The sequence below is a fragment of the Dama dama genome, chromosome 21 (assembly GCF_033118175.1).
Source record: "Dama dama isolate Ldn47 chromosome 21, ASM3311817v1, whole genome shotgun sequence".
NCBI classification, from domain to species: domain Eukaryota; kingdom Metazoa; phylum Chordata; class Mammalia; order Artiodactyla; family Cervidae; genus Dama; species Dama dama.
Window position 1 is genome coordinate 53,547,054 of NC_083701.1, and position 24,218 is coordinate 53,571,271.

General features: G+C 35.9%; 1 protein-coding gene across 1 annotated transcript in view; it reads right to left on the reverse strand.

Moving 5' to 3' along the window:
* Positions 1-24,218, reverse strand: part of PKHD1L1 (PKHD1 like 1) — a 171,522-nt gene that overhangs the window by 105,110 nt on the left and 42,194 nt on the right. Inside the window, exons 17-28 of the mRNA XM_061122850.1 lie at positions 23,971-24,114; positions 22,056-22,213; positions 20,892-21,005; positions 19,226-19,375; positions 17,620-17,744; positions 12,592-12,755; positions 10,116-10,288; positions 6,830-6,977; positions 5,937-6,091; positions 3,911-4,033; positions 3,130-3,235; positions 262-372 (exon numbers count right to left, since the gene is read on the reverse strand). Coding sequence (XP_060978833.1) covers positions 262-372; positions 3,130-3,235; positions 3,911-4,033; positions 5,937-6,091; positions 6,830-6,977; positions 10,116-10,288; positions 12,592-12,755; positions 17,620-17,744; positions 19,226-19,375; positions 20,892-21,005; positions 22,056-22,213; positions 23,971-24,114 — 1,671 coding nt within the window. The remainder of the gene's footprint in view (positions 1-261; positions 373-3,129; positions 3,236-3,910; positions 4,034-5,936; positions 6,092-6,829; positions 6,978-10,115; positions 10,289-12,591; positions 12,756-17,619; positions 17,745-19,225; positions 19,376-20,891; positions 21,006-22,055; positions 22,214-23,970; positions 24,115-24,218) is intronic.

The following is a 24,218-nucleotide window of genomic DNA, read 5'->3' on the forward strand; positions in this document are numbered from 1 at the left end:
ACTTTGTGTAATCTCTTTATGAGGAGAAAAAGAACAAAGATCAACTGTTATGGATAGAGGTACTGTACAACAGTGCAAGAATTAGTCTGTGGTTATAACCAAAGATTAAAAAGATAGGGTATCTATTTAGAGCAGTTAGCCAATTTCATGACCCCAAAGGTACTCTATAGGAAAATTATTATTGTAACACTGATCTTTGATTCTATTATCTCTTACAGAAAAGCAATTAGACTCAAAAATAATCATTTTAAAAGAACCTACCATTCACAGAAAGAAGAGAGCAACCTGCTGGCCCAACTGAGACTGAGACAGATGAACTAGGAGAAAATCCTGAACCCGAGATGGTTAGAATTGTGCTTTCTTCATAAGACCCTGAAAATGATAAATATAAATGACAATATTAAAATGACAAAACATAGAATCTGTTGCTTTGAAATCAGATATTTCTCAGAGGCAAATGACCCTACCTTCTAAAAGACTTAAATAATAAGCCTTTAAGCAAGCAGGGAAAAAAGAATTTATTTAGCAATGGTATTTTTTTCCCATTTTATTACTGCATATTGCTTCATGTTTGGAATCTGTGTGTTGATAGAGATTAGTGGAAAGAATTATCTGACTCAAAGCATGTAATGACGTAAGTAAAGGAAAATTATTCTTATGACAAAGAAATTAAACAGACATCCCCATGTGGTAACTTAGACTATGACAGAACTGCCATCACAAACTCAAGAAAAAAGAATAAACTATACAAGTAGTGTAGTGGACACTTTCCATTTGAAATAGGATATGATTACTTTAGCTGGAGTGACACCAATCCTAAAGTGCCTGGGGTGTTCCAGGCTTATCCTCTCTGGCCCAGCATCTTATACTGAATGTTCTCCATTGACTCTTAAGTTATCCAGGTTTGATCGATACATGAAATGGTCACCCTACTTATGTAACATCACACACAACATAGATTTCACATGGATTTAAATAGCTAAGAATGAAAAATCAAAACTTCAAAATTTTAGAAAAAAACATAGTCAAATATCTTAAAGACTTTCATGTAGAGATGGATTTGGTAAGATACAAAAAGCCACAGTTAATCATAAAAGAAAGCATATATAAATTAAATGTTTCCATGAACAAGATACTAAAACAAATCATAAGTGATACACTAGGAAAAGATATGCGCAATGAATCGATAACCATAATACCCAGTGCAAGTTGATAGAAAAAAGACAATCTGGTAAATGGATATAAAATGTTAACAAGCAATTTGCAGAAGAAGAAGTAATCTAAATGTCCAAGAAACATAGATGTTCCTGTGCATTACTAACCAAGGAATAGACAACTAAAAATAATGATGAGATAACTTCTTAAACACATCAGATTGACCAAAATTAGAAAACTCATATTATTAACTGTTGGCAAGGGTCTGCATAATATGATGTTCTCATACCCACTGGAGGTACAGTCAGTTAGGGGAGCAATTTGGTCATCTAATGAAGTGAATACACATATACCTAGTAATGCACATGTAGGATGCAAATCCTAAAGAAGTTCTAGCATATATGTTATAGTAGATTTGAATAAGAAAGTTCAATACAGTCATGGGCAAAAACAAAAAAACTTGTAAACAGTCTAAATGTCCATCAATAGAGGAACAAATAAATTGGTTTATCTATGAAGTATTTTAAGCTGATTAATTACATGTGCATAAAACCATATATTTCTCAAAACAAATGCTGAATGACAAAAGTAAGGTGGAAATGATACTTACAATGAAATAGCTCATGGATAAACTTAAAAAGTGGAAAACTCACCACGTCTGTGTTATACACAAAGGGTAATTAAAATGGCATGGAAGAATACAGACAAAATTAATTATTGTGCTTGCCGCTGGGGAAGGCGATAGGGCACTAGCTCTGAGCATAGTGCTTAGAGACAACTATAGCTGTTCCTATATTTTTTTTCTGATGACTTGAAGTAACTATGACAAGTGTTAACAGCTGTTAAATATTCATGGAGGAGAAAATGGGTGCTTTTAATAGCATTATTTATACTTACTTTTTTAAATTAGTTTTACATTTAAAATGAGGCAAAAGGTGCTTCACGTTAACTGAGTAGCAAATATTATTTCCAAGAATTAAGAGTGGAAGTCCATTACAAAATACAAAGATGTATTCAAGAACAAGAATACCAAAGTGGAATTCAAAGGTGGAAATCCATTACAAAACACAAGGATGGATTCAAAAATAAGAATATCAAAGAACTAAAACCAAATTAAAGTCCATGAAATCTTTATTCTTGAGAGTTCTGAAGGTTTTACAGTAGTGATACTAACTTTGGGATAACATGAATTTATATATAATACTATAAAAAGATATTAGTATAATAATTACATTAAAAAGTATTATAACAATTATAACACTATGATAAAAGTCTGAAGAATATATTCTTTCAACATAATAATGTGATATTTTAAAGATTTCAATGGGTTTTTTTGCTTGCTGACATAATTAGCAGGTGAGTTTTCCTACTAGCCATCAATACTAAATAAGTGATTATAGTATCTGAGCTTATCTTTCTGTCTGAAAAAAAGCCATCCCTTACAATCCTTAGTCATTCTGTTTATTTCAACCCTTGGGAGTTCAGACATAAAGTGTAATCACATTTTTTAAAAGTAATCACATACCATGAAGGTGTTTCATGATGGTTCCCTCTAGACTGAGTTCTTGGCAATAATTTTTCTCTCTCTTATTCTCAAATCTAGGGCCTAATTATTTTCTTTTATTAAACAGCAGCTGTCCTGTTACTGACGTTTTAGTACTATGTCTCCTAGAAGAAGTGGTCTCATATGATGAAACATCCCAGAAAAAACCCTAGCTAGTAGAGTTTAACAAAACTGCCTCAATATCAGAAATCTTAGATATTGATTTTAACTTGGTGAACCGGGAAAAGTGGAATACTAGTGAGTCCAATGTCAACAGTGATACTTTTCCCTAAGGAAATTAATGATCTTTCCATAGCTTTCTGGTTTGATATTTTTTTCTATGTAGAGCTGTCTGCTTAACCACTATCAGAGTTTACAGTTTTGCTAATTGTCTTCCACCCTACACTCCAAATTCGAAAGCAAGAGATTACCTTGGGAAGGGTTTATGGCCCGGATTTGAGGAGTAGCTGTGGGTTGCCATGTAAACCCACAGTTGCCTGAACATTTAGCTGGAATTTCATTGATATAGACTTCAACCTACAAATAAACAAACACAGGGATAAGAGAGGTAGCATGGTTAAACGAATATATGTAGGATTTAGAAAAGTAATGGAATTTTGCTTGTTTGCTAGTTTCCAAAATTTATTCTACTCATACTTTTTCTGTTTTGACATTTCATTGACTCATTCTGCAAATGTGTCCATTATATCGGGCACAGCTGTAAATGGATAAGTACATTTAACAAAACAGATGACATTCCTGTTGTCACCCAACTTACATTCTAGCAGAGGTAGGAGACAGAGTTGCAAAAGGCTAAAAACTTACCAAAAAAAGTAAATGCACATTATGCCCTGGGGGTAATTAGTGCTATGGATAAAAACAAAGGTTGCTCTTGAGAAAATCACATAAACTCCTTACTCTTTAATTCCCTCTCAGTAAGTGGTAGGTTAATAATCGCTTTACAGAAATATGACAAAGATTAAATGAAAGGATATATTTTCAAATACTAACAGCAAAGCTTAAAATCCATTTTTATCATAAAGAAGATATTAATAATTTTCCCAAAAGTCATGAAATAATATTATGGAATTGATCCTCTGTTAACAAACAGTCACATAAATATAAAGATGTCATCTGTTCAGTTTTACTGGGTCTTTAATTTATTACAAAATAGTTATATGTTTAAAATTATGAATAAACTTTCAAAAATACCTGTGGCTGTTTGCTGGGTGTACGAAGTAGGTCTCCCGGTACACGCTGTCTGAATAAGCCACCTTCCTTTATCCTTGTAATGGTTATGTTAGCATTTTCTCCAAAAACATTGGAATCATTGATCTATTTTTAGATAAGATTATTTCACTAGAAATGTTATGATAAATATGACCACACTAGTTTTTCTTTTTAAATTTAAGCATGGTTAAAAGCAAAATGTCAGAAAATGAAAAAACTTCAAAACCATTTGGTCACATTTTTGAAAAAAGAAGCCTCTTCAAAAATGATCATAATCTATCAAAGAAAAAACTGGTAACATCATTGCATTATCATATATTGCAGCAATCACAACTTGAATTAAATGACTACAATTAACTCGAATATTTAGAATAAAATATGTCTGAGAAACACGAATTTATGAATTTCATTTTGTCAAAATAGTCTATGCTCTTTCTGAAAAATGACCATTTTGATAAATGATTCTTAAATAATTGAAAAAATGTGGTCTTCTTTCCACCCAAGAGTCAACGTTTCCCCTTTCGCAGTTTTGGCCTCTGACTACCCTTGGTTTTTCATCTACTGATGAGATTATATTTTCTGCCAGTGGTAAAAATGAAACCAAATCAGATCAACATGCATACTTTGGTCATTCCAAAGCTGCACTGCTAACATGGCAGCCTTCCCATGCATACAGAAGCTAGAAAAGAGAGAGGAGTCTTCGTGGTGGGTCTGTGGGAGCCAAAGTGACCAGGAGCAGAAATAATGAATAAGGTCAGGGAAGAATGAAGGGAAGAGTGTGCAGACACCAGCAGAGGTACCAGGGGGACACCAGTCATTAGAGATGTCTCAGTTACAGAAATTTCTAATTCTAGTTTCAGGACACTTGCTTTCTTAAAATAAGGCCCACATCTGTATGACATCCACACAGTCTATGTATGGCATATTATATTCTACGTTTATATACTTTTTTGAGTCTCCTCTGTCATTTTCCGAAAGCAGTTTTGTATTTTTTCCCACCTTTTGTCAAGGACGTCTTTCCAGGTGAATATATGTGGGTCTATACATGGCTGCACAGTATTCATGCCAAGTTTGTGTCATTTCAACAACTATTTTTCTATTGATGGGGATTTAGATTTCTAGGGTTTTTTTTCTTTTTACTATTACAAATAACGCTGCATTGATTAACCCTGTACCTATCTCTTTTCCTATTTGTATTATTATTTCAGTAGAATGGAGTTATAGATCTGAAATGGCTGAATCATAAGGTATACACAACTAAATTATCCTCCCAAATGACCTTACTGATTTTACTGTCTCACCAATAGTAGGTGAGGATAAGAGGGCCTCTCACACTCTCATCATCACTAGAAAGCATACTTTTGATGTTTACCATCTGAGCCCAGAGTCTCTTCCAGACCCTTCACCTTCACATATTCTAAATGTGACTTTACTCCTGTACTCCCAAGCACACTCTAAGCAAAAGTCATTAGATGAACACTTAAAAGTGTGGTTCTGTTAGGAACTTGAAAAGGTCATCTTTGGAACCAGAAAACTATCCAAGGACCCAGAATACAGCTCTAGTGAAAAGACAGAATTATAGACAGCATGGCAGATTATGCTTGGCCCCCCATATAGTATATCCCCAGTACACCCTCCCCCTTACACAATGCCTTCCCTCACAGTTTACGCAGATTTAGTTCTGAGACTGGCCCTGTCTGTGCTCTTCCTTCCCCTGTCAAGGGTCTTCTAATCCATATATTCCTGAACTTCCCCCACAGAATGTCAGGCATAAAGCACCAACAGCTGTTCTCCACAAAAGAGAATGCCTGGTCAACTTAATTTTGAACAATCTTCTTTCCCTCAATTTCCTTTTATGGAAAGGAATGGAAAGGAATTCCTTCAATGTTTAGTCTATCATTTGCATTTTTAAAATACACACAGTCTCCAGGTCTCTTTGGCACCAGGCAGGGTGCAAATCAGCAAAGAAAACATAGAAGGAAACAAAACCCAGGTGACGTGAGGGAACCTGCAGGAGAGGCTGCTTTCCACACGTGCTTCTCCACTTGATGCGCCAAGAGTATCCAGCACAGCCTCCCTCTCGGGTCACCGAGACTTGTCCCATTTCTTCTAGACTCTGGAGAGCAAACTGCAAATCTGCGGCCGACACGGCAGCGGGGATACCTGCGCTCGCAGAAGGACAGCAAACAGTGGGAATCAAAAATTCACAAAACCGTGGTCACTCTTGTGCATGCTAAGCTGCTTCAGTAGTGCCTGACTCTCTGCGACCCCATGGACTGTAGCCCGCCAGGCCCCTCTGTCCATGGGATTCTCCTGGCAAGAATACTGGAGTGGGTTGCCATGCCCTCCTCCAGGGGATCTTTCCCACCCAGGGATCGAACCCACATCTCTTATGACTCCTGCACTGCAGGCAGACTCTTTACTGCTGAGCCACTGGGGAAGACCCATGGTCAGCTTTAACATACATAAGATGTATTTTATCACTTGTAAACCAACTGTTCTCCTCTAATATGGAAAAAAATGAAATTTCCATATTGCTTATGCAACAAATTTACATATTTCTTAGAAACAAAAATTACATGAATAATGTACCTCAGACATTGATCCTTGGCTCAAATATTTAAAAGAAAAGCAATTTCATAGATAACCAATAAGCTATGGACATAAAAGAGAAACAAACTTTTGGGAATTTAACCTAGGGTACTTGGTGAGGTGATGAAAAAAACATGAAAATTTCATTTTTTCTCAATAATTTAGCTTTACATTAATGAAGATTTCAACTCTATAAATTACATAAAGAAATAACATGAAAAAGACATACACTGAAATGTTTATGATGGTTATTTAGATCAGTATAGTTCAACTGATACACAGACCAAAGTTATGGACTTTTTCATGTACCTGTGAGAACATGTCCATAAGCGTGAATGTCAAAGCTGCCACTGAGAGGTGGAGATGCTGCTTGACTTCTTTGAATACGAATCTTTGACTCCCCAGGCCAATTATTTCCTCTATAAACAGACTCATTCTCTGTCTCATTTGTGATTCTCTAATTTCCAAAATAAATATTGATAAAATGATTAAATATAACATTGGCGAACACGACTTCTATTTCACCGGGGTACAATCCTGTGACATGACATAAATGAGCCTCAGGTATTCAGGACTCCCCAGAACATTAAGGAGAGTCACATAAATCAACACAGGCCATACTGAAATGGCTGCGCTAATGAGGCTCAAGTCAACGCGGTCATCTGCACAGCAATCAGCTGGAACCACAGTAATACCTCATTAATTCAGACAGTGCCCACCATCACTCAAGGAACAAATATTTATTGAGCAGGCATTCTGTTCAAGGTACAATGCTAATCACATTGGGTGGTGAGGCAAAGAAATAGGAAACATGGTCTTGGCTATCAAAAAATTTAAAACCTTTTTGGAGAAATAACATACAGAAACTTGAAAACTTAACTAATGATATAAAGAAATATATGATCAATACAGTGCCTAATCCAGACTCAGGAAATACCTGTCTAATGTTAAGTGCCAATGTTAAGTGCCAAGTGACAGATGCAATGTGTGAGATAAACATTCATAGATTGTAACTCTAATAGTGAAGATGATACTCTCCAGCTGCTGATCCCTGTTAATCTTGTGGAATTTAAAGTTATAAGTCCTAGAGCCCACACAAATGAGCAAATGTAAGTCCCAAAAGACGTGTGCAGGAATGTTCAGAGCAGCTTTATTTATAATAATCCCAAACTTGAAATAGTGCAAAAGCCCATCAACAGAATAGATAAATTGTTGTACGTTAACACCATGGAATACTGTACAGTGAAAAAGAACAAACTTCAGCTAGCTGTATGCAACAACATGAATCTCATAATATCAAACAAAAGAATACATAGTGTATTATTATTGATGTGATGAGTTAAAAAAGCAAAACTAACTAATGTTGGTAAAGTTAAAATAGTAGTTATCTAGGGTGGTAGGCAAATAATCCAATGATAAGGAAAAGGCACAAAGAAGGCTCTCAGGGGTCTAATGATTTTCTTTATCTTGAAGTGATTACATGAGTGCCTTTACTTTGTAATAAGTCATGGCCTTTGGCGAGGTTTCAGGATACAAGAGCAACACACAAAAACCAATCATATTTTTATGTGAAAATAACAAGCATGGAGAAACTGAACTTAGTATAAGATCCATGACAATGACCTCAAAGAAAATGAAACATATATAAATGTAACAAAATGTGTACTGAATCTGACCTGAAATTACAAAATGCTGGTCAATGTAACCAAAAAGTTAAATATGTTGGGGAAAAAAGGCAAAGAAGACTAAATATATGGAGAGACAAATTGCGTTCATAGATTAGAAGACTCAATATGGTAAGGGCGTCAATTTCCCTCCAAAAGAATATATTGGTTTAATGCAATTCTTATCAAAATACCAGCAAGATTTTTGTAGGTATTAACAAGCTTATTTCAAAATTTGTATGGAAAGACACAGGACCTAGAATAGCTAAAACAATATTGACCCACTCTGGAAAAGAGTATAGTAGTTTCTCATAAAGCTGTACATGTGTTTATCACATGACCCCATAATTACACTGTTGGGCAATTAACTCAGAAAATGAAAACTTATGTCACATGGAAACCCACAGATGAATGTTCATAGTAACTTTATTCAAGCAGCCAAAACTTGCAAACAACTCAAATGTCCCTCAAGAATTAAGTGGTTAAATAGACTTACGGTGCATCCATACTATTAAACACTATTCAGCAACCAAAATGAACAAACTATTAATATATACAACAATTTGGAGAGATCTTGAGAGAATTACTCAGAGTGAAAAAAGTCAATATCAAAAGAATTAATGCTAGCATGATTATATAAAGTCTAATTCCATTTATATAGCATTATAAATGCCACAATTACAGAGACAATTAGTGGTTGCCAGATATAAGACAGTGGCAACAGGAGGTAGGTGGTGTGACTATATGAAAGTGTATCCATTGGGATTCTCAGGATGAAACTGTTCTGTGGTGGTCAGCTGAATCTATACATGCAGTAAAAAACTGTGTGTAAGGATCGTACACATACACACCACACACAAATGAAAGCATGTAGAACTGACAACATCTAAATAAGGTTGGTAAACTGTGTCAAAGTCAATTTTCCTGTTGTGCTATTATGTTATGCTTATAGATGCTACCATTGGGGAATAATGGGTGAAAGGTATGGGAATATTCCTGTATTAATTCTTACAACTGTACATGAGTCTACAATGATCTCAAAGTTAGTTTTTAAAACAATTCATTCATGTGGACATTTAAGTATGTGCACATACACATACGATACATTTTGTTAGACAGCTCAGACTGAAAAACATAACATGTTTATCTTAGAGCTACTAAGACTAAAACATTGGATCTGGATGGGGTAAATGTAATTTTTGTGGAACACATAGTTTTTTAGTCTTTTAAATCATAAAACTGTTAACAGGAAGCTCTTTGTGAGACTCAAATTATAATATTTAATTATTATTTAACCTTGAATTTTGAATGCATTATACTTGGCTTTGGTTTGCTGTGGGAAGTTATATAACTAATTGAATATTTTGTAAAAATGAAATGGAAAAATACTTCTCATAATTGTAACATTTAACACAGATCTCATACTCAAACAGTAACTGTTTAGATCCTTTTGGAATTATGGAAAACCATCTCTTCCCCTTCTATCAATTTTGATACAAAGAATAAACAGTGTTTATAACAGAAACAATTTAACAACCTAATGTAGATATTTTCTTTCAATAATCTGTGTTCAAAGGTCTTTATTGGGAGAGCCCACAGCTTTTTCTTTTACATCAACAGAGAAATCTCTAGCTAGCTGATTTAAAACTTAAATCTGGCTAGCTGATTCTTAAGGTTATTTCCTCTTTTTTCCCCCATAGATACATTTCTTTAAAAAATTTTAATGTTTAAAGTGAATTTTTATGGTCAATGTGAAAATTCATGCTCAATTTCAAGCCTCTAAATCTTCATTTAATCCTTAGAATAACTGTCTTGTCTTATTAAAAGATATCTAATATGCATCATCTATTCATAATAATGTTTTACATTTACTAGGTCAAAGCTAATATTTCATAAGTTGAAAATAGTTACTTGTAAAATTCTAAGCTTACCTGCCCAAAGCTCACAGCCATCATGGGTATCTTATAACTGCAATTATATGATGTCATGGTGACAGAATACTGGTTAGTTATTCTTGATCCATTACTTTTGGTTTGATTCACCTGAAAGTCCTTTAAAAATATTCCTTTATCTGCTAATGCTGGAAGTCTTCTCTTTGACATTACTAAAGAATACAAATAAACAAAATGGGAGATAAAATTGCATAGCTTCTGCTGCTAAAAAAAAAAGCATCAAATAAATATCCATGTGTCATGGACTAAACTGTTTAAAATAAACTTTTAGAAAGAAGACCTTAAGGCAAGTAGTTTGTGAGGCTTGGCGAGCTTTCACTTCTAGAACATAAAGCTTTGAAGTCTTTTGATATATGAGTCTCTTTGGGTAATTAAACAAAATACTGAAAAGCCACCAAGCTCTGGGCTCCATGCAGCCCTCTGCCGGCCACTTAGTTTTGCTCTGTCGTAGGTCCCTGAATGTGGTGCTCACTAGGACCTTTAACCCTTTAACCCAGCACAAATCAGCTGTCTTCTGTGCTCCACCAATCACAAAGTAGGTCCAGGGATAGTGGATTCAAAAGGAGGGATTCTTACAGTAATAGCAACATTACTGTAAGCAATGTTACATTTAAAACTAATGTAGTTTTAAATGTTTTTTTATAATTTTAAAATAGTTCCAAAGAAAAGGATTCCAAAACTCTTCTGAAATATGGTAAAAGTCACTTATTAAGGTGGCTGTTTGGAATTAGGCTGATTTTTTTTTTTTTTTTTTTGAAGACTGGGCTTCCTTGTGGCTCAGCTGGTAAAGAATCACCTGCAGTGTGGAAGACCTGGGTTTGATCCCTGGGTCGGGAAGATCCCCCGGAGAAGGGAAAGGCTACCCACTCCAGTATTCTGGCCTGGAGAATTTCATGGACTATATAGCCCATGGGGTCTCAAACAGTCGGACATGACTGAGTGAACTTCACTTTCACTTTTCTGAAGACTGCAGTTTAATTTTTATTATCTTATTAGCACATTTCACATATATGAGTCTATTAACATAACTAGAAAGAAATACTAAAACTATCAGAAATAACATTTTCATTTACAGCTTTACTAATTATCACAATAAAGTCCATGGAAAGTTTCAGCTCATTCTTACTAGACAGATGTCAACAGCAATAGCTGCCTTTTAGGAACAGATCTCTAGCTTGGTGATTCATTTCTCAAAAATCAAACTAGGCAAAATTAGAATGTTTTCCACAGCGTGGTGTTGGTTAGTTGCTCAGTCATGTCCGACTCTTTGTGATCCCATGGACTGTAGCCCACCAGGCTTTTCTTTTCTTTTTTTTTTTTTTATTGGCCATATAGGTTTCTTTTTTTTTTTTTTTTTTTTTATTATATATATTTTTTTTTTCCCAGTGGGTTTTGTCATACATTGATATGAATCAGCCATGGATTTACATGTATTCCCAATCCCGATCCCCCCTCCCACCTCCCTCTCCACCCGATTCCTCTGGGTCTTCCCAGTGCACCAGGCCGGAGCACTTGTCTCGTGCATCCCACCTGGGCTGGTGATCTGTTTCACCATAGATAGTATACATGCTGTTCTTTTGAAATATCCCATCCTCACATTCTCCCACAAAGTTCAAAAGTCTGTTCTGTATTTCTGTGTCTCTTTTTCTGTTCTGCATATAGGGTTATCGTTATCACCTTTCTAAATTCCATATACATGTGTCAGTATGCTGTAATGTTCTTTATCTTTCTGGCTTACTTCACTCTGTATAATGGGCTCCAGCTTCATCCATCTCATTAGGACTGGTTCAAATGAATTCTTTTTCATGGCTGAGTGATGGCTTCACAGCTGAATTCTACCAAAAATTTAGAGAAGAGCTAACACCTATCTTACTCAAACTCTTCCAGAAAATTGCAGAAGAAGGAAAGCTTCCAAACTCATTCTATGAGGCCACCATCACCCTAATTCCAAAACCAGACAAAGATGCCACAAAAAAAGAAAACTACAGGCCAATATCACTGATGAACATAGATGCAAAAATCCTTAACAAAATTCTAGCAAACAGGCTTTTCTGTCCATGGGGATTCTCCAGGCAAGAGTACTGGAGTAGGTTGCTATGCCCTCTCTATGGGATCTTCCCAACCCAGGGATTGAACCCAGAGGTTTCCTGTATCGCAGGCAGATTCTTTACCAACTGAGCCACCCTTACACAGTGTACTTATCTATAAACAGAATCCAGAATTATAAAGCTAATTCCTGCTATAATGACAAAGTTTATAATAAGGATGCTTTCATCTTTAGAATAATCACCCAGCCCTATTCATTAAAAACATGATTTAAACCACAATACTATTGAGATGAAACAAATTAACATTTCTATCTAAGCTACAGAATATAAATAACATCTATGATGAGATTTTAGTACAAAATAGGTTTACAAGGTTTAAGTTTTAGATATGAAATGATACTATGTACCATCCAGTGTTGTCATTGTAGATGTCTGTCCAATGTATACAATATCCACATAGAAAGACTGTGATTCTGATGCTTTCTGCAAGCTAATCCTCTGAAGAGAAAAACTGGTCCCAGTGTATTCATTCTGTATGAGATCCAGAAGGTCTATACAAGTGTAGGTCCAGCTGAAATATGGTTGTTTAATTAGATGTACAGTTCAATTACAATGTTTAATGTAAACCAATACACTATGAAACACATTAAAATCTTAAAGAAGAAAAGTCTTTCTTTTCCCACAAGAAGACCATAAGTGTGGCACAGTTCAATGGCACAGAAAAGGGACAGCAGGCAGAAACCTACACTGGCAGGGAAAGATTTAATGTTGCAAAGATAGCTTTTATTTGCAGCCTTGGCAGTAGACATAGGAATGTAAAGCAACATTCTACAGTGACAAGTAAGTCAACTTCAACTAAGGAGCATGCACCTTGGTGGAAAGCGTATAGAAATAAGACACAAGAATGAAGAAATCATTTTGTTAAAAAATACATTTATCAGGGATATAACAGTGAATTCAGCCAATAGTAAGAGGCAAGACTGTAACTTGATAATACTTCCAAAAGAGCTCAGTGGAGTTCCACTGTCCACTATAACTAAGGGACAAACATTGCAAAAGTTATTAATCCATACAAATGGTTGCACAGTACCTTCTAAATGTATAATTTAGATTCAGAGTTCCATTAAATATTAACTGCATTGAAATCTCATAAATTACATAAGCAATTCAGGAACTGGAGTTTGCAATAAAGAGAGAAATACTGCCATTCAAATAACTAAGTACAGTTTAACAATAACCTTTGCATCAGCTACCAATGAACTGGTTAACTGGTTAGTTTGAGCACTTTCTACTCTCATTTTGAAACTCTGTGGTTTGCAAATTCATCACGGAATCCATTTCTAGTGCATCAAAGCTCAGACTGCATCATTTTAGAAAATTATATGCAGAACTACATTAAGTTAAAGTGCTCTTTAAATTAAAAAAGTGCTTTGGGATTCTAAGTAGACTTCCATGACTAATTATATGATTCTGAAGTTCTAAAAACTACTTAGGAAAAAATGGCCCACTGAGCCAGACCCTTTATAAGAGAAATGGAGGCTACGACGATATCAAAACTTAAGCAAACAGCACATTCTGTGTTTTGGGACTAGATAATTTCATTTTCTAAGGGAAAACCAGATTTTACCTTTGGGATTTTGAAGCTTGATTTACAGCTACAAACATCACTGGTTTTGGAGGGTTAGACAACAAACAACATTTGAGAAAAAAATGGCACTTTTTGATACTAACAATGTACTGAAAATAAACTAATGCTAACACAGTCTATAAATGTCTTACATATAAAAGTCTTACATACATAAAAGCAGGTCTAGAAACACTGGCTAGGAGCAGGAGAATTTACTTTGCCTTCATTGGTAACATTAATAGTTTTTAACCAGAGAATCATCCTCTTTTAAAGCATGATATTTTTGTTGAAAGATCTTGTGGCATTTAGGGTAAAGGAAGCTCATTAATTTCACCAAATGTAATGTATCTTCACATTAATGCACAGCAGATACACTGCAGGCTAAAGGGAGGACTACTTAGTGATGTGCCCAGTGATGGTTGGACTAACATGGAAGAACTGAGACCTGTAAAATCTTCCAAAATTCTGCTGCAATAAGAAGAATGAAATGCATATAGGTGGTGGTGATCAAAATTAAAATTGTGATTCCATAGTTCAATTTGGGCATGAGGAATGTCCCTTCAAGAAGGACTTCTGCTTCACAATGATTCATCACAGATTACCCCTGATTTGAATCATACCGAATATGACGCAGTGGAATATATTCCTTCTGTGCACAGGCTTTCCATGCTCCTTGCCTATTAACGTGGAGAGGGCTGCCTTAATGTCAGGAAGCATTTAACAAGAGGCTTCCTGTGTGCTGTTTTGGATCTGTCAGGAACCCTCTGGCCCTTATTAATTCCTGAATATTCAGGAATTAAGAGGAGAGGCACGACTTTCCCAGGGCTGAGGAATCCAGGCTTTTCTCATTACAGTGATACAAACCCTCTTCCTTCTTAAGAACCATACGGTAAAAGGTGATTGTTTGCAACTCTCTCTTTGATAGGGATCGCGTTACAGTATATATGCCCATGCCATGTAGATTAAAATACCTTTGCTCCATCAGAGCTTTGGTCCCTGTGTCTTTCTTTCCTTTCTTTCTTTCTCTCTCTCTTTCTCTCTCTCTCTCTCTCTCCTTCTCTCCCTCTCTCTCTCTCTTTCCTTCTTTCCCTTTCTCTCTCTCTCTCTTTCTCTATCTCTCTATTTCTGGCTGATTCCCTGGAGCGTGGAAGCCGGCTGCGTAACCCGGGGAACATTAGCCTCTTTCACTCTCTCATCGTCGACTCCGGACCACCAGGTTCCAGTCCATTAAAGGACCAACACCTTGACCCTTGGCGTTGCTTCCCTCCTGTGTGACGGCCAACAGAGAGTGGCTGTGGCCTCTCCAGATTCAACAATTACCCTAGGGAATTGCAGAATTGTTCTCAGTCACTTAATTCATTCCAGGAGCTAACTCTGGTCCCATTTTATATGTTGGATTAAACTGTTGTAATAGCCTCAGAGATATATTTATGCATGGGAGGGGAACCAACACCTTCTTCAATACTCTGTCTCTTTCTATATGTCTCTGCCTCTCTCTTTTTCTGCCTATCTTCTTCATCTTCTGTGGAAAACAAAGATGAAGTGAAAAAGTGAAAGTGATAGTCACCCAGTTGTGTCTGAATCTTTGTGACCTCACGGACTGTAGCCCACCAGGCTCCCCTGTCCATGGAATTCTCCAGGCAAAAATACTGGAGTGGGTTGCCATTCCCCTCTCCAAGGGATCTTCCTGACCCAGGGATCGAAGCCAGGTCTCCTGTGCAGGCAGATTCTTTATTATCTGAGCCACCAGGGAAGCCCCAGACAAGATGGATCAAACGAATAAAACATGTCAAAAGTGCAAACACAAGAGCCATACATACTCTTGTTTAATCAACGTCATGGGAGAGTGAAATCTGAACTGTCAGTAAAAGGACATTTTTTAAAGCATTAATTCAGGAAGATTACTTTTCTTTTGTTAAGGTGGGGAGGAATTGGTTTTGACTCATTTTAAGTTTTTCTTGGAAAACAAGACTCAAGAGTGTGCTGCAACTTTCTCAGAGAGCAGCTTCCTTTAGTTCTGTGCCAACACTGTCCACTTCATACACAGAGCTCCCTCAGCTCTCTGCCCTTCGAAGTCCACTTCAAGTTTACCAAACTTCAGTATCTGATGAACTTTCTGTCTTTGTGTATAAAAAACTTTTCTTTCTTTACATCCTATGAAAGCATGATTCTAGATTTTATTCCTGGTGTAAAACAAAAATAAGTATCTTTTAATGCTTAGTCCAACAATTTAAGGAATATTCAGTGGTAGACTTTTCATGCATCCTGAACCATTCTTTGAAGGGTTCTTCTTAAATATTTCCTCTTTGACAAACATCTCTTGGGTACCTACATTTCAACTATGGCTTCCTATCTCATGATTAGAGATTCTGACACCAGGACCTAAAATTGGTTCCCAGTTGCCCCCACTTCATCTAACTGAGCAGAAGATCTGAAGGTCATTAGGGCTATATGCTCAGAATATGATGCCAGAAGGCTATGCGTGAAATACAACATTTTTTTTTTTGAAAACCAAAGACTATAACTTCCCTTCTTTTCTTAATAAAAAGGTCATCCCACTTCTGCAAGGAGAAAGCTACGAGCACTGGCAAAACTTTAAAACTTTCAAATTAATCTGTAAAGCAATTATCCTTCAATAAAAAAAAGTTAATTAAAAAAATACATACAAGGGAGAAAGGAAGGAAAGAAGGGAGGAAGGAAGGAAATAAGGGAGGAAAAATGGAAACATAATAATGGTACATTTTAGGAGCCCACCATAGATATTTACATTGGCACAATAATGTGAATGTTAAACATGATTTTAACTAAATACATAAGATATAACAACAACAACAACAACAAAAGCTGGGCTGGGGCACAGAAGTGCAGCGTGTCATTAGCTACTGCATCCAAGCCCACAATTCTGACTGGCTCTGTCTGCTCCCACTCACCTGTCTGGTCCCATCCTGTCACTGCTCCTGTCATCAGGCCAGTGGGCGCATCTTGTTTTCTCCTGATGGAATTCAGGGAGCACCAACAGGCAACTCTGGTTTTCTCCTTACATCACCCCTTTTCTCCCATTCATGGGAGATCCATCTAAAACGTTTCCTTAAATCTTTAACAAATAAAATTCCCCTTATAGTCCAATATATTTCTATGTGTTTTGGAGTTTACACATTTCTGACGGTATGAAATCAAAAGCTGATCCCTGCATTTTGAAAACAGTGTTCGGACGATCAAGAAAGCAGGAAGCCTGAAATGGCAGGGCTGGGGAGCAGTTTCTTCATCCAGTAGTGAAGCCCTGCATCAAGATCCCCTTTTCAGGAATTCCGTGGTGGTTGAGTGGTTAAGACTGTATGCTACAGTCTGCAGGGTTGCAAAAAGTTGGACATGACTGAGGACTGAGCGACTAATGCTTTCTTTTCTCCCTTTGGTATGTCCATCAAAATACATTATTTTCTCCATTCACATATTCACTTTTTTTTCAGTGATCAGTCTAATGATAATACTGTGATAAAGCAGTCTCTACCTTCCTTCACTAACTAGAAACACTATTAGATTTAATAATATATAACTTAAATTCTAAAGTTTACCATTGTTTTGTCTTTTAAATGGTCATGGATGATGAAAGAAACAATTTTTATTTTCATAATCTACAGATTATTTTTGGCACAACTACTTCTGTAAGGAAACTTATGTAGAAGACAGAAAAATCGTGGTTAGACCCAGGGTGCACAAGATTTCTCAAAAACAAACAAACAAGAAATGAATTTATATTCATAGTTTACATACTATAGTATAAAGTTTTCAAATTCAGAGTGCAACTTACTTGTTTCCATATGCAAACTTGAATGTAAATTGTGTATCAGTGCTTCTAGTAATCTTGCTCGTGTCTTGGTATTGAAATTTTAGACCAATATAATTTGCCAGGAATCCTTTGTATGCTAAACATAACTACATAGAAAATATTAAAAAAATTAGTAAAAATATCTTAAGTTTTTTTTTAGAAATTCAAATTAATTCAATCCAATCCAATAAATGTCTACTGAGCTTTTTTAATACAAAATATAGCAGAACATAGAGGAAGGAATGATTAACTTTAGACAATCAGATGCAGAAGAATTGGGAAGATTTTATAGAAGAGGAAGTGGAGTTGATGTGACCTCACAATGAATGATTCTTTTATTGTTTTCTTAGATATTATTTCCTTAAGAAAAGGAACACTTCAGTGAATTAAAAGCCCTTTACACACATAAAGAAGACAGAAGCATTCAGGTAGATTAACTAGGATGTGAAAGGAGCTGAGCATTTACAGATGGATGTGTTACCATCATGCGTGCTAAGGAGCCTCAGTCGTGTCCAACTCTGTGACCCCATGGACTATTGCTTGCCAGGCTCCTTTGTCCATGGCAGTCTTGAGGCAAGAACACTGGAGTGGGTTGCCAGACCCTCCTCCAGGGGTATTCCTAACCCTGGGATCAAATCTGTGTCTCCTGTGTCTCCTGCACTGACAGGCGTATTCTTTACCACTAGCGCCACCTGGGAAGCCCTGTTATCATACAAAACTCATTAAATACTAATTTTAATTCTCCATAACTCTTTAAGAATGCCAGATATATCTAAAATTTAGAAGTTTAGAACATGTGCTACAACAACTGGATAATTTTTTAAAAATAGAAAGGGTAAATCTATGATCTCTTGGCGTAGATGTGTGTAATACCTATCCTAAAACTGGCATTTCCTCTGTGATTTTCTTTCACTTTTTCCTGAGTAGATACCCAAAATCACTATAAATGCAATCCATTTTTGTTTCTTCTTAAATATTGAAGAGATTATATATTTTTAATTGCTTTACTATTTACACTAATGTGCAAATAATTTTTTTCCCGAAATTATAAGATAAAGCAGAACACATGTGTGTGGCACTACATATTTTTTAAAATGTATTTATTTATTTTAGTTGGAGGATTATTACTTTGCAACATCGTGGTGGCCTGTGCCATACATCAACATGAATCAGCAGGCATACACGTGACCCCTCCCTCCTGAACCTCCTCCCACCTCCCTCCCCACTCCATCCCCTCCAGGTTGTCAGAGCACCAGCTTTGGGTTCCCTGCATCATACATCAAACTCCCACCGGGTATCTATTTTACATATGGTAATGTATATGTTTCAATGCTATTCTCTGAGAGCAGCCCACCCTCTCCTTCTCCCAGGGTCCAGAAGTCTGTTCTTTATGTCTGTGCCTCCAAATTTCTTTATTTGAGAATCAGCAGAAGAGGAAATCACAAGCACCCAGAATGGGAAGCATGGTGCAAGGCCAATGTGATGAGATTTCACATGACAAGCAATTTTCCTTGTCTCAAAATTTCACGAAATTTTATTACCAAGGTATTTTACAAATTCAATTAGCATATCATTTTGTTGAGCTTACCTGATTATAAGGCAATAATAAAATGTCTCCATATGGCAGTCTGTTTGGTTTAACATCTGCTGAGTCAAAAAGAACAGCTGGGTTTTTCAGGGAATAACGACCACAGTAAGCATCCGTTTCAGCTGTCTTTTGCCCTCTATTAGTATGTTCCTACAGAAATAATAATATTTCAAATGAAAACATGGTTTATTTTTCTGGTTTATTCCCCAGCATCTTCAGCGAAATCATCCAAGTTCCAACTCAGAGCCCACTGTTTCCCAAACTGCTTTAACTTGAAATGTTTCCTCTCTTCTTTGAAAGTCTAAGGCTCTCATTCTATATCATTCACTTAGATCCATAATCGTAGAATCCCTGTCCCTGTATTTGACTATTTCCTAAGCCCTACATTTCCCTTTATATTATGAACTCCTTAGGGACATTTATTCACTCCTTTCACAGATGATTTTTAGTGTTCACTCTGTGCCAGGTGTTGGCTTGTTTGTTCATTTGCTTGTTTTTTGTTTAATCTCCAGGGTTCAAGGAGCGAAGCACCCTATCCATACACACAGGAGCCCACCAGCCTGGGACAAAGGAACCAAGGATTAAAAAACTAGGCCTGAAGGGAGGTGTCTAACTCACATAATAGTATTAAAAAAGATGACTCAGGAGAAGAGACGAATGGATTACTACCTAAAAGAAAAAGGGAGCTAAGCAGCATTAGAGAGAGGGTTAAAATATATGCAGAGAAGCAGGGATGTGAGAGAGTGGTGCTGGCAAACTCAGAGTCAAGGCAACGTGAGTCAAGAATGTGTGTTATGAGGATGACTGTACATGAAGTAGGAAAGGAGTATAATGTAAATTACTTGTTCAGTTTCCTGGTCTGCAAGTATCACATTCAGGACAGAAGAACCTGAATACATGTATATTTATTAAATCAAGTTGAAAACATAGCCCATTAAATGATTTTCCCTTTCCACTAATATATCTGTTTGCATAAAGCATGACATGATACACGTTATATATATGTGTGTGTGTGTATATATATATATATACACATATATATATATATACATATTTTAAAGGACTCATTTATTTCTGGAGTACTGATCTGAATTGAATAACTTGCCTAAATATTTCTTATTCCTAAGGTATTCACTTGGAAATGGTGAATATCTGGCTTCCTTGAGTCTTCAAAATAAGAATTAGGAAGATAAGTGTATTTTAAATTTATCACTGTAAATCAAAGAAAAATCTTTGTATTTTACAAAGAAGTAAATATGCCTAGGCCTCATACTAACTGACCAGAGGGTGATCTCAAAAAACAATGGAAGAAATTCACTATATAATGCTCTACTACAAATTATATTCTCTGAAGCCATGAGGAAAAAGAATATACTCTGAATCTAAGAAAGCAAACAAAAAACCCTACAGATCTCACATTTACACATCTTGCCTACTTTCTCTTGATTAAGAAAATTCATATGTGGTAGAAATACTGCTTTTACAAGTGAATCATTTTATAATGAAGGAAGATGCTAGAACCTTATCAACAAACATATAACAAAATTATATTTGTAAGTTGACTTTAAATGATAAAGGAATTATGCTAATCAAAAAATGACAAAATTCCAAACATTTATATGAATTCTTATCTTGTCCATTCTGAGGTTAATTAAACATTCCATACCAGGTTAAAATCAGTTTCATAGTCTCTGAAGTATTTCACAACAAATCCTTCTTCAAAATTTGCAATTTGTGGTGGACACTTACTGCTAACCATTTCTTCCACTGCTGCCTGAAACTAAATTAACGATAATTAATAAATAATAACTAAAGCTTTAGTAATTTCTTTATGAAGGGTTAGAACATTAGTAATTTTACTACTAATTCTAATTATTTTTAAAGGAACAATTTCATAAGATAATTCCCATGTTAGTCATAATTATGAGGTCATTTCCTAAATAATTTTTAAGTTTATATATGATAATTTCAGTATAATGACTGTTTCAAGATTTTTATTTTAGGGAATTCCCTGATGGTCCAGCAGTTAGGACTCGGCACTTTTACTGTCAAGGGCCTGAGTTTGATCTCTGGTCAGTGAACTAAGATCCCATGAGATGCCTGGCATGGCCCCCCATTTTTTTTTTAATTAAAAAAAAAAAGATTTTTATTTTAGAATGTCAATAGTTACATCCAACTGGCTGATCTTAGCTTATTTAGTTATTACATACTGTACACATATTTGTTTAGCAGTGTTTTAAAAGCATCAATGAGGTAAAACTAAGTGAATTAGCCCCTCATTAAACAGTTCCAAATAAATAACTTTCCCAATCAAATGAAAAATTAACTGGAAAACATATATATACTCCAATGCATTCTGTTTCTCAAAAGAAGAAATACAGATTCTGCAATCCTTTATTATTTATGAAAAAATCTGGATAATACAGGAAGTGGCACACATTCATGAGGTCTATAATTTCCACACCGTTATTTCTCTGGCAAAGCATACACATTTAGAATTAAAGACTTGAAATAGTGTATGATCTTTAGTCATCAAACAAATATTAACTCACACTCATTGCACAGGCAGTTGTGGAAATGCAGCAATTCACAAGCAAACGTTCCTGATGAGCAGACGCCCCATATACAGATACCCGGACCCTGTTGGCACAGACTTAAGAACTCCCCGTTCACTCCCTCTGTCACTGTGGTATCTCCCACTTCTCTGCTTGCTATGAGTTGGCTCTAACCCATCATGCCCCCAGGAGGTATATTACCACTCCTTAAAATGTATTTTTGTAGAAGGCTGATGTTTAAGTAGCTTTCTGTTTGAAAAATGAACACAGCATACTTCAGCTTCTGATGACTGCGGCGTCAGAGGCCTAGAAGTGATCCCATCCCAGTTGAGTGTGAAGGTGTTCAAACTGGGTTTTCCTTTGGTTTGTTCTGTAATAGCCAGCGTGACATTGTTCCCTTCAAATACTTCATAACTGAGCAGATCAAAGTCTCCTGCAATGAAGTACCAAACAGAATTTGAGGCAGTCAATTAAGTACCAATATAGCCATAAAAGAAACTCAGATTTAACAAAACTGGTTTTATTTGGAATTGTATTATCACACACACAAAAAAAAGGATGAACGGAGAAGATGCAGATCCTCAAATCTGAGATTTAGCCATAGTAGAAATAGCAAAATAGCACATAAAGGGCTATATATATTAAGGTTCTGTTTTTGTAGCGTAAAAGGATGTTTGAAAGATAAACAGAAGTTGGAGTTGGAATCAAGAGGTAAAAATCAATGGGCAATAAAATGTTCCAAAAATCCTTTTATTTTTGTTCCAGTACCATCATCATTGTGTAAAGGGCTAGGCTGGGAACTGCTCTTTTCCTCAGATACAAATAGAGTTCAAAGGTTAATCACAGGAAACAGTCTCATGCCTGTGAGGCTTGTTTATACCATCTCACTTTGAGAGAAATCAGGCTTTGTCCTCAGATGTTTCTCTTCACTGGGAAGATGCTTTAACAATAGAATCCTATTGACTTTCTCTGTTGAGTAAAGTCCAAGAATTTGCCCAGTTATGATTTTAGTACCATATTTGTTAAGGTTTCCCCTGAACCTTTAAAATTTCTCTTAGATCTAAAAACATGTTTCTGAGAGAACAAAGATAACAATATCTTTATTTATATAGCATTTTGACAAGATAACCTATGGAAATTTTTAGAACTTTCTGTTAAAATTCTCTACTCAGCAATGAAGTTAACAATTTCATGCAATGAAACATAAACATTGAAGTAACATTTTACTTATATCAATTAGAAAATAGTGATTGCTCCAAAAAAAAAAAAAAAAAAAAGGCAACTTCTTCAGGGATCTATTACATGAGCCAGAAATCCCAAATACCCAAAGAAAGAAAGAAAGTGTTAGTTGCTCAGTCCTGTCCAACTCCTTGCAAGCCCATGGACTGTAGCCCTCCAGGCTCCTCTATCCATGGAGTTTTCCAGGCAAGCATACTGGAATGGGTTGCCATTTCCTTCTCCAGGGGATCTTCCTGACCCAGGGATCAAAGCCAGGTCTCCTCCATTGCAGGCAGGCTCTTTACTGTCTGAGACACCAAACTGGTTGCTAAATTTGGCTTCAAGACTTGAAAATGTAATTGGAAGCTAATAGCTATTATTTGAAAAGGGTAAAGAAATCAAATAGTTTTGAAAAATGCTATATTAAATACAGGTGCACTGCTTTTGTTTTTGTTTTTATTGCTTTGCTGTTTTTATTGCTCACTGCAGCATTCCTTGGGGATTTTAATATTCTAATGGGTCTATAAATCTTCAAGGAGAAGGTGTGGTATGCAGTGTTTCCTACGTGGGTTTGACCACAGAATCCTTTCAATGGGCAAGATCTGGCCAGACTAAGTGTCTCCTGAGAAATACTGATTTACTTAAATTTCATTTCCAGAATTAAATATCTTCACTAATTTTTACTAAATATAAGTAGGTTATTACTAATAGTGTATTTGTAGTCTATAGTGTAGTGTATTTCTCATGCATTTGGAGCTGTATACTCCTTGAAATACAACTAAAATTTAAATTACAATATAAACATCTAACTATTTAATTTCTGTTTCTCCCGAAGTTGATCAACACTATGAATCCACTTCCTTTCTCCTCTCATTTTATGGTGCTTTTACCTTTTTCAATGGAGGTGCACAGGATACAAATTTGTTTCCTAGAAAAAACATTATGGAACTTCAAAATGAAACACATGCTTACCTCTAGTTGATATAAAGGTTATCAGGTAAACATAGCTTCGGGGGTCTTGTGTTCTTATTACTTGCACTGTGTCCGGTTTTATAAACCAGAGGTCATTTAAGGCTGACTGCAGTATGAACTCAGAAGCATCAGCAGGTAGCCAGACTTTGCACGAAATGAAACAAAATTAAAAAGTCAAATGATTAGGAACTTTAATCAGGAAAAAATGGGTTGCAATCTCTGTACTACCACAGCCAGCAGTGATGTCT